We start from the raw sequence: 16,001 nt of genomic DNA, 5'->3' as shown, positions 1-16,001 counted from the left end.
GTGCCCTTGACTTCGAAAAAGCTTTCGATACAGTCTGGACGAACGGCCTCATATACAAAATGAGCAGTACCTTCCGGTTTAACCCAAATACTACACGTATTATTCAAAGCTACCTTACGACCCGTTCTTTCTATGTCGCCAGCCCAGACGGCATAGAGCAATCGCTAATCCGCGAAATAACTGCAGGTGTGCCGCAAGGTTCCCTCCTAGCACCAATATTATATAACATCTACCTCGCTGATCTACCAGCCTTCATACAGATCCCCACCTCAACTTCGACAGCGCGCATTCAGCCGCTCGTCTACGCGGACGATATCCTACTACTATCTTCAGGTGCATGGATAGCAAGCGCAGAAATGGACCTCAATAGATATCTAGACCAACTATGCAAATACTTTGCTAAATGGCGACTTAAGCTTAACGTTAATAAGTGCGAGGGATGTATTTTCAAGGGCCCAAGGCTCAAAAGTATATATAAAAACGCTAGGAAATTCAAACCTAAACTCTATATAAACGGCAATACAGAAACCCAAACCAGATCAAAAATAAAATACCTAGGAGTCATATATGATGAAAAACTCAAATTCCAAGAGCACATCGAACATACCCTTAAACGAGCAAAAATTCAACTGCACCAAATTCATCATATCTACAAGCCCTTAAATGAGAACCCATCCCATCCGAATGCTCAATTGATCAAAATAGGTTCACTTGCCTATAAGAAACTAATCCAACCAATCCTAATCCATGGTCACATCGGTTGGTTCAATATTAAATCCAGACAAATGGAAGAAATACGTCTTTTTGAAAGACGCATCCTACGCCGTGCCTTAGGGAAATGCTCCCTCATACCCCACTCACACAATTACATATCAAACTCAAAGCTATACAAAATCTCAAAGACCAAGCGAGTAGACACCCTCATATTTAAGATAATTGAAAAGTTCCTAGAACGAAACCGCAACAGTACAAACCAACAAATATTAGATAGCATAGAGCAGATCCGGATACCGGTCGGATTCCCAACAAACCACCTAACCATAAACCATATAAACAGTCTCAAAGAGAAGGGCATAATACGCAACTCTCAGAACAATCTAATATTCTACCATAGAAAAAGGCAGTCTATCGACCCTAACGATGGACTTGCTTACAACATTAGACAATAAAAAACGAAATGCTCATCTTATTATTTGTCGCAACATATCTCCCCCCTTTCTCCCTATCTTCTATTGTATAAATATTTCCTACCTCCTATCTCTTCCTCAATCCAGTTAACTAGTTCCTAAGCCCCTTGTTATCACTAATTAAGCTAGTTATAAGACAAAAACCAACAAAACCAAATTAACACAATGAAATCCAGGTTTTTACTCAATACGAGTCTTTCCTAGGAATATATATATACACAATAAAATTACACAACTACACCAAAACATAAACCTTAAGAACTATAAAATAAATAAAATTAAGTAATAGAATTAACGCCTGGATAAGCTAGAAGCGCAAGGCAACATGAAATGTAAAACCTAAAATTAAGTTAACTTGACTTTGTCAATCAAGACTGTACTAATAAATAAGGTACCAAAATGTATTACCATGTAACCTACTGTGACCAATAAAAAAGAAGAAGAAGAAGAAGTTTTCACACCAAAATAGTGTTTTCAGTTCACAAAAGTAAAGTAAAGCGCACGAAATGTCTGATTCTGCAGTTGCAACGTCCGCATCTCCTGTGATTGCCCAAGCAGCCTCAGGCGAGAAAAAGGTGTCTACTAAAAAGGCAGCAGCCACACCAAAATCAAAGAAGTCAACAGCAGCTCCGCCATCGCACCCACCAACTCAGCAAATGGTAGATGCATCGATTAAAAATTTGAAGGAACGTGGTGGCTCATCCCTTCTGGCAATTAAAAAATATATCGGTGCTACATACAAGTGCGATGCCCAGAAGCTAGCCCCGTTCATTAAAAAGTACCTTAAGAATGCAGTTGCGAATGGAAAGCTGATCCAAACAAAGGGCAAGGGTGCCTCTGGTTCGTTTAAACTATCTGCAACCGCTAACAAGGATGCCAAGCCAAAGGCCTCCGCTGTCGAGAAGAAAACCAAGAAGGTAAATGCTTCGGCGGCAGCAGCAACTAAAAGGAAGAGTAGTACGTCTACCACGAAGAAAGCAGCGGGTGCCGCTGATAAAAAGCTATCAAAATCCGCAGCAGCCAAAAAAAATGTTGAGAAAAAGAAGGCTGACAAAGAAAAGGCTAAGGATGCGAAGAAAACGGGAACCATAAAGGCCAAGCCTACAACAGCAAAGGCTAAGTCAAGCGCAACAAAGCCAAAGACCCCTAAACCTAAGACCACAAGTGCTAAACCGAAAAAAGTCGTGTCGGCTACGACCCCCAAGAAAACTGCTGTCAAGAAGCCAAAAGCGAAGACTGCATCTGCAACGAAGAAATAATTTGAAATTGCTAACTGCTTGTCAGCATATGCAAATTTCTAATAATGAAATTTGTTTTCCTACAAAGCCCTTTTAAGGGCTACAAATACGATTTTCTAAGAGAAAGAATTTTTCTTTTTGTCTATATCAGCAAATATAATAAATGCCATGTCTACTCATATACGCTGCCTTAATTTAAGTCCGATTGGACTTCTCAACTTATAATTGTAAATATCATATAAATAAATTACGTACTTCATACCTTCCTTCCTTATTCATTCCACCGCAAAATAAAACATTGTTATAAAAAAGTATTGATCAAATTACTTGCCGCTTGCCTATAAGAAATATATTCATCCAATCTAAACACCCCTCAAAAGATCGCATAGACGAAATGTGTAATGTGTAAATTTCGGGTCTAATATTTAAAATAATAGAAAAGTTTTAAGAACGCTTACATTCATATGAGATATTATTCTGATATTTAAAAATATTTTTAATTCCTTGAAAAAGAGATTTGTGGCCCTGAAAAGGGCCTTTTGCTTTTGTTTGCTTCCCGTACAATGCACATCTAGCTGGATTTTACTTGGAGCTGGTGTACTTTGTAACTGCTTTTGTTCCCTCACTGACAGCGTGCTTGGCCAATTCGCCGGGCAGCAAAAGACGTACTGCGGTTTGGATTTCCCGACTGGTAATAGTCGAGCGTTTGTTGTAGTGAGCCAAACGGGAGGCCTCGGCAGCAATACGCTCGAAAATGTCGTTCACAAAGCTGTTCATTATGCTCATCGCCTTTGACGAAATGCCGGTGTCAGGGTGGACCTGCTTGAGCACTTTGTAAATGTAGATAGCGTAGCTTTCCTTCCTCTTGCGCTTCTTCTTCTTGTCATTCTTGGTAATGTTTTTCTGAGCCTTACCAGCCTTTTTGGCTGCCTTCCCACTTGTTTTCGGCGGCATTATTATTCACAAACGTTCACTTTAATTCACTCCACAAATGTTTGAAAGGCACCCTACAGTTGCTTAGCATTTATACTTTTTTTCGAGCGACGCTTTCATGTTTATATCACGTTCAACTAGCAACCCTAAAGTGAAGAAGAAGGTAGTTGAAAAAAGTATAAATACAATAGTCGTGAGGTTTGATGTCAATAACATTCGATATTTGTGTGCTAGCAGTGAAACAGTGAAATAAAGAAAATAAGAAAATGTCTGGTCGCGGTAAAGGTGGAAAAGTGAAGGGAAAGGCAAAGTCGCGTTCTAACCGTGCTGGTCTTCAGTTTCCCGTTGGTCGTATTCACCGCCTCCTTCGTAAGGGCAACTATGCTGAACGTGTAGGTGCCGGTGCTCCTGTCTACTTGGCTGCCGTTATGGAATATTTGGCCGCTGAAGTTTTGGAGTTGGCTGGCAATGCTGCACGCGACAACAAGAAAACCAGAATTATCCCTCGCCATTTGCAATTGGCCATTCGTAACGATGAGGAGTTAAACAAACTGCTTTCGGGCGTCACCATTGCCCAGGGCGGTGTTTTGCCCAACATCCAAGCAGTTCTGTTGCCCAAGAAGACTGAAAAGAAGGCATAATTTGCTAGTTCACTAAACAAAAAAAAAACAGCGTATACATTTGTAAATACTCGAAACCAAACGTCCTTTTCAGGACGACCAAAAATGTCAAAAAGATTATATTTTCATTCAATAAGGTATCCGAAATCGACTCAATAATACAAAGTACTTGCTTGTCAGAGCTCAAAAGTACAGTCATCGACTAGTCAATAAAAATGTGCAATATTTTCATATCGAATGCGGTTGTCTTACGTTGGTGATAGTTAAGAAACAAGCACAAAATATGTGAAACAAACGAAGATCCGTGATTCTGGTCGATTGCTGGAGCAGTGTCGGGAGAAAGTTTATTCTTAGATGAAGAAACGTTTGACAGCTTGACCATTGCCCAGGGCGGTGTTTTGCCCAACATCCAAGCAGTTCTGTTGCCCAAGAAGACTGAAAAGAAGGCATAATTTGTTAGTTCACTAAACAAAAATAAAACAGCGTATACATTTGTAAATACTCGAAACCAAACGTCCTTATCAGGACGACCAAAAATGTCAAAAAAGAGATTATCTTTTCATTCACTAATGTATCCGAAATCGATTCAATACAAACTACATTCTAGAGCTCAAAAGTACATTCACCGTACTAGTCAATAAAAATGTGCAATATTGCCTTATCCAATGCGGTGGTTGTTTGTTTGTGATAGATTAAAAACAAGCACAAAATAAATATGTAAGACAAGTAAGAGGTTCTAGTCGGGAGCTCCCGACTAAAGGACACCCTGAACACTCTTCTTCCAACATCAAATGCATATTTGTGTTCTATTTTCGAAGCTATATGTCAAGTTTGGGGACTCTAGCTCTTATTATTTACCAAAATTCCCCAAAATACAGGAGATCGATTGGCTTGGAAACGGAGTAAGTTATCGATTATCGGAAACAAACTCGATCTCCGCGGGCACTAGCTCTTATAGGTTCTGAGATCCTTGCGTTCATACATACGGACAGACGGACGGACAGACAGACGGACATGGCTAGATCGACTCGGCTATTGATGCTGATCAAGAATATATATACTTTATGGGGCCAGAGATGCTTCCTTCTGCCTGTTACATAAATTTGGATTTTGCACAAATACAATATACCCTTATACCCATTTTTAATGGGCTCAAGGTATAATCATCGAAAAAGTTTCGATTTTCGCCCCGACCTCAATTTTGAAAAAATCGTGATGATTTGGAAGGCCATATCTCCGCGCGGAGTTATGTCGTTTTGGAACGTCATATCTCCGCGCGTAGTTATTTTGTTTTGGAACGTCATATCTCCGCGCGGGGCTATTACCCGAGATATTCAAAAAAAATCATCGCAAAAGTTTCGACTTTCGCACCGACCTCGATTTTGAAAAAAAAGAACGTGATGATTTGGAAGGTCATATCATATCCGCGGGGAGTTATGTCGTTTTGGAACGTCATATCTCCGCGCGGAGTTATGTCGTTTTGGAACGTCATATCTCCGCGCGGAGTTATGTCGTTTTGGAACGTCATATCTCCGCGCGGAGTTATGTCGTTTTGGAACGTCATATCTCCGCGCGGGGCTATTACCCGAGATATCAAAAAAAAAATTATCGAAAAAGTTTCGACTTTCGCACCGACTTCGATTTTGAAAAAAAAAGAACGTGATGATTTGGAAGGTCATATCATATCCGCGGGGAGTTATGTCGTTTTGGAACGTCATATCTCCGCGCGGAGTTATGTCGTTTTGGAACGTCATATCTCCGCGCGGAGTTATGTCGTTTTGGAACGTCATATCTCCGCGCGGGGCTATTACCCGAGATATTAAAAAAAAAATCATCGAAAAAGTTTCGACTTTCGCACCGACCTCGATTTTGAAAAAAAAGAACGTGATGATTTGGAAGTTCATATCATATCCGCGGGGAGTTATGTTGTTTTGGAACGTCATATCTCCGCGCGGAGTTATGTCGTTTTGGAACGCCATATCTCCGCGCGGAGTTATGTCGTTTTGGAACGTCATATCTCCGCGCGGAGTTATGTCGTTTTGGAACGTCATATCTCCGCGCGGAGTTATGTCGTTTTGGAACGTCATATCTCCGCGCGGGGCTATTACCCGAGTTATTCAAAAAAAAATCATCGAAAAAGTTTCGACTTTCGCACCGACCTCGATTTTGAAAAAAAAGAACGTGATGATTTGGAAGTTCATATCATATCCGCGGGGAGTTATGTCGTTTTGGAACGTCATATCTCCGCGCGGAGTTATGTCGTTTTGGAATTACCCGAGATATTAAAAAAAAAATCATCGAAAAAGTTTCGACTTTCGCACCGACCTCGATTTTGAAAAAAACGTGATGTAACCTCTTGCCATTTAGTCGGTTTGGGTCAAAATTTTAGATTTCCTTTTTTTGATGACAATCGATAGAACTGCTCCTTACGAGTCAAAAATGGTATGAAATTGCAAAATCGGACATTATTTGACCCATTATTCAACCCATCGATGATTGATTTGTTTGAATGCCAATTGATGGTAGGTATCCGTACGCATTCAAAAAGGTATAACATTTTAAAATCAGACATTATTTACCCTAGATATTAAAAAAAAAATCATCGAAAAAGCTTCGATTTTCGCACCGACCTCGATTTTGAAAAAAAAACTTGATGATTTGGAAGGTCATATCATATCCGCGCGGAGTTATATCGTTTTGGAACGTCATATCTCCATCGAAAAAGTTTCGATTTTCGCACCGACCTCGATTTAAAAAAAAAAACGTGATGATTTGGAAAGTCATATCATATCCGCGCGGAATTATGTCGTTCTGAAACGTCATATCTCCATCGAAAAAGTTTCGATTTTCGCACCGACCTCGATTTTGAAAAAAATCGTGATGATTTGGAAGGTCATATCTCCGCGTGGAGTTCTGTCGTTTTGGAACGTCATATCTCCATCGAAAATGTTTCCATTTTCGCACCGACTCGATCTGCGCAGGAACTAGGAGCACCTACATCTAAAATGTCAAGTCTATAGCTCTTATATGTTCTGAGATCCTTGCGTTCATACATATGGACGGACGGACAGACTGACATGGCTAGATCGACTCGGCTATTGATGCTGATCAAGAATATATATACTTTATGGGGTCGGAGATGCTTCCTTCTGCCTGTTACATACATTTGGATTTTGCACAAATACAATATACCCTTGTGTCCATTTTTAATGGGTTCAGGGTTTAAAAAACGAACATCTGTGATCACGGTCGATCTCGGAATCTGAGATGGAGACGCTTGACAGCATCACGTTTCGTTAGTGTTGAATAATTAATATTTTTTATCTCTTAATGAAACGGATTGGTGGTCCTGAAAAGGACCGATTGTGTCAACATAAATTCAATATTTTCTTATTAACCGCCAAAACCGTACAGGGTACGGCCTTGTCTTTTCAGCGCATAAACAACATCCATGGCTGTGACTGTCTTCCTCTTGGCGTGCTCAGTGTATGTGACCGCATCACGGATGACATTTTCCAAGAAAACTTTTAGAACACCACGAGTTTCCTCATAAATAAGACCAGAAATACGTTTTACGCCACCACGACGAGCTAAACGGCGGATAGCTGGTTTCGTGATGCCCTGGATATTATCACGCAACACTTTGCGATGACGTTTGGCGCCGCCTTTACCCAAGCCTTTGCCACCTTTACCACGACCAGTCATTTTTCACTTTATATTTTTATTTAACTTAACACCACGAATGTCACTGAGGTACTAATGCTAGCTCTTCGGGCAGCGCTTATATTTATACCAAAAATATCCAAAACTCGAAAGAGTACAAGAATATTTCCATCTCGCTCACACCCTACCCTCGTAACATAATCGGCAAAGCGACGAACAGCGAATATATCGTTCTCTTTCTAACTTATCACTCATTTTCTATATAAGCGATACACAAACGAGACGCACGATTATTGTGTTTTTAACAGTGACAGTGTGAAGTTGGAATTGTGAAAGAAAGATGGCTCGTACTAAGCAAACTGCTCGTAAATCAACTGGAGGAAAGGCCCCTCGGAAACAGTTAGCTACTAAGGCAGCACGTAAAAGTGCTCCAGCAACTGGTGGTGTGAAGAAACCTCATCGCTATAGGCCAGGCACTGTTGCCCTGCGTGAAATTCGTCGCTACCAGAAGAGCACGGAACTGCTTATACGCAAGTTGCCGTTCCAGCGTTTAGTACGCGAAATTGCTCAAGACTTCAAGACCGACTTACGTTTCCAGAGCTCGGCTGTGATGGCCTTGCAGGAAGCTAGCGAAGCCTATCTAGTTGGCCTATTCGAAGATACAAATTTGTGTGCTATCCACGCTAAGCGTGTCACCATCATGCCCAAGGACATTCAACTGGCCAGACGTATTCGTGGGGAGCGCGCTTAAGTCTACCTCGTCTCTAATACATAAATATAAAAAAAAATCGGTCCTTTTCAGGACCACAAAATATTTTAAACAAGGAGATTCTTATTTTCGTATCAATATATTAAATTAAATATCAATATACTAAGTAAAAATTTAAAACAAAACTGGATTTTCATATTGTCTGGAATAAAAAAACCTCAGACATCGAGCCAGTCAAAGAAACAATTATGAAATTGATAGGTCGCCAAATAAATCATCTTATTAAAAAGCTTTATACAATGTGACAATAAACAAATAGGGCATTACAATATTGGATTTATCTCATCACCGTAAATAAACGTCATTTTTCATCAATCAATTGTGCTCCAATAGATAATTTCTGAATTTCAAAAATAAATCAACTAAGAGTCTGATGGATGTTTCGGTACACAGAAATGTCATATGGATTTCGCATGATATTTTATTAATTAAATTTCAAGTATAATAACAATTTGTGTTACTAAGTGGAATAATCTTCCATTTCCTTTTTTTTTATATTAAATTTTTTAAATTTATATTAACTGTTAAAGACAAAATAAGATTTGTCTGAAGCGTTTTTATATTGATTTCATTGTAAACAGGCATGTTTCTAACAGCTAAGGGTTATGTTAAATAGATATTTAAAGTAGTAGACTTAAGATATATTTAAATTAATAGTTGAATTTGATTAAAGAATTGTTTAAATATTGTATTTAGATGAAAAATATTTCAAGTTTCATTATATTTTTAATAATAATCGTGTTTTTTGCTCGATAACCTTTTTCGCCAAGACTCAAAGTTGAACTTTGACAGGCAATTAAAAATCATAAAATCATGTTAAATACACTAAATAATTTATATTGTATTGTTTGAATATTAAACAAACCATTCCAATTTACATTAAGAACGATTTCCAAGTATATACTTTTGTAAACGACCATTTAACAAGTATGTAATGACGACGCATTGAGTAACAAACGTTCAATACCAAAAACATTCTCGTTCAGCCCTCCTCCTCGATTCTCACTCAAACGGGTGACCTGGTATATTTCTGTTTTCACACCAAAATAGTGTTTTCAGTTCACAAAAGTAAAGTAAAGCGCACGAAATGTCTGATTCTGCAGTTGCAACGTCCGCATCTCCTGTGATTGCTTAAAGTCAAAGTGAACGCGAGTTTGGAAACGTGTCGAACACGTGACTGTGTGAAGCCGCGTTGAACGCGAGTTTGGAATCGTGTCGAACTCGTGACTGTGAAGCCGCGTTAAACGCGAGTGTGGAAACGCGTCAAACGCGAGTGTGGATACGCGTCAAACGCGAGTGCATGATCAAACCTAAAGTGGCAAAAGTGATATATGTGATATGGACACAGAAATAAATATTACGGCCACAAGTGACAAACAATGCGACCCGATCGCAAACTTCGGAAAAATTAAAATAGACGGTAGTGGCAAAGTGCAAAAAAGCAAGTCGGCATTGCACCTAAAAAACCAAAGAAAAGTGCATCAATCGCCGTATACGAAAAGCAAAATGGCAAGTGCAAAATACAATAACCAACAAGCTGATCTCAATAACGAGCAAGAAAACGCATGTGGTAAACGCAGCCGCACCTCATCGATATCATCGCTTAGCTATGATGAATATACGGATGAGGAAGCCGAAACCAATAACATACAGGAAAATGATGACGATCTCGAAACAACTGAGGGTGTGTGGATGAAATCCACAGAATACCACTCAATTATGGAAGAGCTAATGCGTCTCCGAGCACAAGCAGCCGGTTCTGCTAGCGTGTCAGGAGCAATTTCGAAGAAACATCAAGGAATTCAAGACCAGCTGAAACACCTAAAAATACAAGCAACGGCAAAGGCATTCGATGGCAACAAATTTGCGGCTCTCTCCCAACTAGACGAGAACGAAGCCACGCAGGACGACGAGTTCCCAGAACTGGGCCCGTCCAAGCCCAAGAAAAACAAGAAATCAAAGGGCCAGAAACCAGCCACTCCAAAAGTAGCTGACGATATGGACATCGATGATGACCCAGAGGAAACCACCGCGATAGCCCCAACTGAACCCAGGAAGGAATTACCTGGACCACCCAAAACAAAAGAGACGAAAACCAAGACGTCAAAACTACCCATTATAGCGACATATAATGTGAATCCAAAGGAACTGACAGGTATGTTGCGACAAATAATAAAAAATGAGCGTTTTAGACTTAATATAATCAACAAAAATAGAACCCATATCAATGTCTTTACCCTCGAAGATTTCCAAGAGACTAAGAAACTATTAGACCTTAATCAAATAAGCTACTATACTTACACCCCCAAAGAACTTAAGCCTTACTCCATAGTTATAAAAAAATTACCTCAGCAAATCTTCACAGAAGATGAAGTTAAGATAGCAGTACAAGAAACTTGCCCTGACCTGAAAATCATTAGCGTCAAACCATTTAAAAAGAACTTTTGGCTGGTCCAAATGGAAAAAACAGAAAGGGCCAAAACAATATACTCCATCAAAAGTCTACTTAACTGCAAAATAAAAATTGAGGCCTTCAAAGCCGAAAGGAAAATAAAACAATGCCACAACTGCCAACGGTATTGCCATGTCGCAAGCAATTGCAAAATGCAGTATAGATGCATCAAATGCACTGCTGACCACGCCCCCGGGCAATGCAGTATCAAAAAGACTGACAACCCATCAGAAAACAATAAAACACAATGTGTCAACTGCAAGGGTCAACACACAGCAAATGCTAAAATCTGCCCGGTCAGAGTAGTAATCACCGCCAAAATTGAAAATAAGCGAAGTAGCACTGAACAAAGAAATGTAAAAAAAATTACCAAAGCCACTACAGCATTTACTGCCAGCAAAATTAAAAATAATGTCCCATTCGCCTCACTTTTCAAAAAAACAGATGAGGTAAGGCCCGACTCCCGTCAGCCACAACTCCCCAAAAACATTGTTGTCACCAACCCGGCACTAAAGAAGCATCTTGCTAACAATCTGGCCCCAAAGCCACAAACAACAAATCTCTCGCTTGAGACCATCAACAGTGATAGTGTCCAAGCCTTTGGCAAAGATATTTTCACCTGTATAAACATCATGCAGAAACTCACCAAAAAATACCCCACTAGCCAAGCCCAAGATGAGTCAGAAGCTCGCAAAATAAAACAAGCCCTACTATTAGACTTTCTTATCCAAATCGCACAATAAAAATGACCTCCCTTAAATGTATCTTTCAAAACGTTAATTCACTCATCTCACTACAGAAGAGGCATGAGTTCGACCAATTCCTAAACAGACATAGGCCAGACATAATGCTCATAGCAGAGCACCGTCTAGGCAACAGAAATACCGCAAAGCTATCCCAATACCAATTTATAAGGCAAAATGTGAAAGCCACCCACACAAGACATGCGCAACGCCACCCTGAAAATGATGGTACGTCCGTCGCTATATGCATTAAAAACGGCATAAAGTTTGAACGCGTAGATATCCCGCCACTATGCTATATCGAAGCCGTAGCAATTAAACTCTCATACAAAGACTCGCTCAGGAACGCCCAAAGCTTTATAGCAGTCTCATTATACAAACGCCCTAAAGACCCGCTTCTTACTAATGACATGAATACGCTATTCAACTCTTTACACCATATTGGAAATGGTTGCCAAATAATCATAGGTTGCGACCTAAACGCCAAACACCCTAGTTGGCATGTGCCCCACTATAGCCCAGCCCACATAAATAACGCCGGTAAAAACCTTCAAACCTGGCTTCTACGACAACCCAACTTCGTTCTTTGCCCCCCCAAAGAACCTAGTCGTCCCAATAACTCTAACAACCCATCCTCAATAGATTTCTTTATATGCTCTATAGACCTCCAGACAGAACATAGTTCCCTCTGCAACACAATAGATGAATTCCCATCAGATCATCTCGGGGTAACCCTAAAAATACAACTAGGCCAATATACACTTATAAGCACCGATCCAAAAAAAGTCTATAAATTCGACAGTATCAACACAGACATATGGAACTCTGTTCTCTTAAGAAATCTCAGACCAATTACGATATCTTCCAACCTAAGCCCTCAAGAAATAGACGCACACATTGAAGAACTTAATACCGCACTTAATATTGCACTGGACTCGCCAGATGCCATCCCCAAAAGAACTATACACCCATCCAAGCCCTATAATACAGTTAAATTAAGCGCACAATGCCTTGGTCTTATCAAGCAGAAGCGCATCATTAGAAGATACCTCGTTAGGCGCCAACACTCACTGTCATTTGACGAAAAGTCACAGCTTAAATCCCTTATCTCCGACCTCACAATCCAAATCAATAGTCATATCCACACTAGCAACCTACGACATGTAGAAAGCCGCCTGAAATACATAAGGCCAAGTAAGGTAAGCTTAAAATCCCTAAGACATAGTAACCCAAACCACCAAACAGACGAGCCGCTTAAACACGACATCCACCTAACAGCCACTGAGCATAATGAAATCGACATTAACGTTTCCACCGTTATTAAGTCGAAATTTGAAAAAGTCAATGCCCTAGCGTGGTCATTCGAGCAAATTCATAAGCAGAATGACGACATGTCTAATGGCAGCCCCGAGCTTAGGCAACACACTGCCCGCATAAATAGGCGAGTCGGCACTATAGCACAAAATCCCTTGCACATACCAAACTACATAGTCAACTTTGATCCCAGCCGAAGAGCAGACGGCAACTGGGAAAACTCAGAAGAGCTTGGCTTCACAAACGCCAAGCAACTTCTCGAGTGGGTCAAATTGAAAAATAGCAAAAAAACCATGGGACCAGATGGCAGTAGTAATTACCTCCTAAAACATTGCAATATGTTAGTCCTCAAACACCTAGCAGTTATTTTCAATCATTGCTTTAATTCAGGCTACTTCCCAAATGCCTGGAAATGCAGCAGAATAACTCCCATACTAAAACCTAAAGCAAAACCACAAAGCCTACAAGGGTACAGGCCAATCTCAATCCTCTCCGCTATTAGCCTCTTATTTGAAAAAATGTTAATGGCACAAATCAAAAAACACTTAGACTCCCATCAAATACTTAAGCCCTATCAGTTTGGTTTTAGAGACAACCTATCTATTAGCAACCCATTAGCTGTCGCAAATTCCTTTATATCTAGCAACATCGCTAGACAGCGTGCTACAATTGCCTGTGCCCTTGACTTCGAAAAAGCTTTCGATACAGTCTGGACGAACGGCCTCATATACAAAATGAGCAGTACCTTCCGGTTTAACCCAAATACTACACGTATTATTCAAAGCTACCTTACGACCCGTTCTTTCTATGTCGCCAGCCCAGACGGCATAGAGCAATCGCTAATCCGCGAAATAACTGCAGGTGTGCCGCAAGGTTCCCTCCTAGCACCAATATTATATAACATCTACCTCGCTGATCTACCAGCCTTCATACAGATCCCCACCTCAACTTCGACAGCGCGCATTCAGCCGCTCGTCTACGCGGACGATATCCTACTACTATCTTCAGGTGCATGGATAGCAAGCGCAGAAATGGACCTCAATAGATATCTAGACCAACTATGCAAATACTTTGCTAAATGGCGACTTAAGCTTAACGTTAATAAGTGCGAGGGATGTATTTTCAAGGGCCCAAGGCTCAAAAGTATATATAAAAACGCTAGGAAATTCAAACCTAAACTCTATATAAACGGCAATACAGAAACCCAAACCAGATCAAAAATAAAATACCTAGGAGTCATATATGATGAAAAACTCAAATTCCAAGAGCACATCGAACATACCCTTAAACGAGCAAAAATTCAACTGCACCAAATTCATCATATCTACAAGCCCTTAAATGAGAACCCATCCCATCCGAATGCTCAATTGATCAAAATAGGTTCACTTGCCTATAAGAAACTAATCCAACCAATCCTAATCCATGGTCACATCGGTTGGTTCAATATTAAATCCAGACAAATGGAAGAAATACGTCTTTTTGAAAGACGCATCCTACGCCGTGCCTTAGGGAAATGCTCCCTCATACCCCACTCACACAATTACATATCAAACTCAAAGCTATACAAAATCTCAAAGACCAAGCGAGTAGACACCCTCATATTTAAGATAATTGAAAAGTTCCTAGAACGAAACCGCAACAGTACAAACCAACAAATATTAGATAGCATAGAGCAGATCCGGATACCGGTCGGATTCTCAACAAACCACCTAACCATAAACCATATAAACAGTCTCAAAGAGAAGGGCATAATACGCAACTCTCAGAACAATCTAATATTCTACCATAGAAAAAGGCAGTCTATCGACCCTAACGATGGACTTGCTTACAACATTAGACAATAAAAAACGAAATGCTCATCTTATTATTTGTCGCAACATATCTCCCCCCTTTCTCCCTATCTTCTATTGTATAAATATTTCCTACCTCCTATCTCTTCCTCAATCCAGTTAACTAGTTCCTAAGCCCCTTGTTATCACTAATTAAGCTAGTTATAAGACAAAAACCAACAAAACCAAATTAACACAATGAAATCCAGGTTTTTACTCAATACGAGTCTTTCCTAGGAATATATATATACACAATAAAATTACACAACTACACCAAAACATAAACCTTAAGAACTATAAAATAAATAAAATTAAGTAATAGAATTAACGCCTGGATAAGCTAGAAGCGCAAGGCAACATGAAATGTAAAACCTAAAATTAAGTTAACTTGACTTTGTCAATCAAGACTGTACTAATAAATAAGGTACCAAAATGTATTACCATGTAACCTACTGTGACCAATAAAAAAGAAGAAGAAGTTTTCACACCAAAATAGTGTTTTCAGTTCACAAAAGTAAAGTAAAGCGCACGAAATGTCTGATTCTGCAGTTGCAACGTCCGCATCTCCTGTGATTGCTTAAAGTCAAAGTGAACGCGAGTTTGGAAACGTGTCGAACACGTGACTGTGTGAAGCCGCGTTGAACGCGAGTTTGGAATCGTGTCGAACTCGTGACTGTGAAGCCGCGTTAAACGCGAGTGTGGAAACGCGTCAAACGCGAGTGTGGATACGCGTCAAACGCGAGTGCATGATCAAACCTAAAGTGGCAAAAGTGATATATGTGATATGGACACAGAAATAAATATTACGGCCACAAGTGACAAACAATGCGACCCGATCGCAAACTTCGGAAAAATTAAAATAGACGGTAGTGGCAAAGTGCAAAAAAGCAAGTCGGCATTGCACCTAAAAAACCAAAGAAAAGTGCATCAATCGCCGTATACGAAAAGCAAAATGGCAAGTGCAAAATACAATAACCAACAAGCTGATCTCAATAACGAGCAAGAAAACGCATGTGGTAAACGCAGCCGCACCTCATCGATATCATCGCTTAGCTATGATGAATATACGGATGAGGAAGCCGAAACCAATAACATACAGGAAAATGATGACGATCTCGAAACAACTGAGGGTGTGTGGATGAAATCCACAGAATACCACTCAATTATGGAAGAGCTAATGCGTCTCCGAGCACAAGCAGCCGGTTCTGCTAGCGTGTCAGGAGCAATTTCGAAGAAACATCAAGGAATTCAAG

At 40.1% G+C, this 16,001-nt stretch overlaps 5 protein-coding genes across 5 annotated transcripts; 3 read left to right on the top strand and 2 right to left on the bottom strand.

Moving 5' to 3' along the window:
- The first annotated feature begins 1,655 nt into the window (after positions 1 to 1,655).
- Positions 1,656 to 2,522, top strand: LOC6630104 (histone H1.3-like). The gene has a single exon (XM_002053061.4). It carries the CDS (start codon positions 1,694 to 1,696, stop codon positions 2,444 to 2,446), a length of 753 nt encoding a protein of 250 aa, XP_002053097.1. The 5' UTR covers positions 1,656 to 1,693; the 3' UTR covers positions 2,447 to 2,522.
- A 427-nt stretch (positions 2,523 to 2,949) lies between these two features.
- LOC116649778 (histone H2B) lies at positions 2,950 to 3,413 on the bottom strand. Its single transcript, XM_032432964.2, has one exon. It carries the CDS (start codon positions 3,377 to 3,379, stop codon positions 3,008 to 3,010), a length of 372 nt encoding a protein of 123 aa, XP_032288855.1. The 5' UTR covers positions 3,380 to 3,413; the 3' UTR covers positions 2,950 to 3,007.
- Positions 3,414 to 3,575: 162 nt separating this feature from the next.
- LOC6630106 (histone H2A) lies at positions 3,576 to 4,071 on the top strand. The gene has a single exon (XM_032432947.2). It carries the CDS (start codon positions 3,625 to 3,627, stop codon positions 3,997 to 3,999), a length of 375 nt encoding a protein of 124 aa, XP_032288838.1. The 5' UTR covers positions 3,576 to 3,624; the 3' UTR covers positions 4,000 to 4,071.
- A 3,247-nt stretch (positions 4,072 to 7,318) lies between these two features.
- On the bottom strand, positions 7,319 to 7,709 carry LOC6637029 (histone H4). The gene has a single exon (XM_002060414.4). The coding sequence runs from the start codon at positions 7,681 to 7,683 to the stop codon at positions 7,372 to 7,374; it is 312 nt and encodes a 103-aa protein (XP_002060450.1). The 5' UTR covers positions 7,684 to 7,709; the 3' UTR covers positions 7,319 to 7,371.
- Positions 7,710 to 7,929: 220 nt separating this feature from the next.
- Positions 7,930 to 8,442, top strand: LOC6637233 (histone H3). Its single transcript, XM_002060501.4, has one exon. The coding sequence runs from the start codon at positions 7,982 to 7,984 to the stop codon at positions 8,390 to 8,392; it is 411 nt and encodes a 136-aa protein (XP_002060537.1). The 5' UTR covers positions 7,930 to 7,981; the 3' UTR covers positions 8,393 to 8,442.
- The last annotated feature ends 7,559 nt before the right edge of the window (positions 8,443 to 16,001 follow it).

The sequence above is a fragment of the Drosophila virilis genome, chromosome 2 (genome assembly GCF_030788295.1).
Source record: "Drosophila virilis strain 15010-1051.87 chromosome 2, Dvir_AGI_RSII-ME, whole genome shotgun sequence".
In the NCBI taxonomy this organism is placed as follows: Eukaryota; Metazoa; Arthropoda; class Insecta; order Diptera; family Drosophilidae; genus Drosophila; species Drosophila virilis.
Note: the sequence above shows the minus strand (reverse complement) of the source record. Positions and strands in the feature narration are given on the sequence as shown.

What these genes read in the sequence shown, in the direction of transcription:
- LOC6630104 (XM_002053061.4), top strand. Translation starts at nt 1,694, where the DNA reads ATGTCTGATTCTGCAGTTGCAACGTCCGCATCTCCTGTGATTGCCCAA.
- LOC116649778 (XM_032432964.2), bottom strand. Translation starts at nt 3,379, where the DNA reads ATGCCGCCGAAAACAAGTGGGAAGGCAGCCAAAAAGGCTGGTAAGGCT.
- LOC6630106 (XM_032432947.2), top strand. Translation starts at nt 3,625, where the DNA reads ATGTCTGGTCGCGGTAAAGGTGGAAAAGTGAAGGGAAAGGCAAAGTCG.
- LOC6637029 (XM_002060414.4), bottom strand. Translation starts at nt 7,683, where the DNA reads ATGACTGGTCGTGGTAAAGGTGGCAAAGGCTTGGGTAAAGGCGGCGCC.
- LOC6637233 (XM_002060501.4), top strand. Translation starts at nt 7,982, where the DNA reads ATGGCTCGTACTAAGCAAACTGCTCGTAAATCAACTGGAGGAAAGGCC.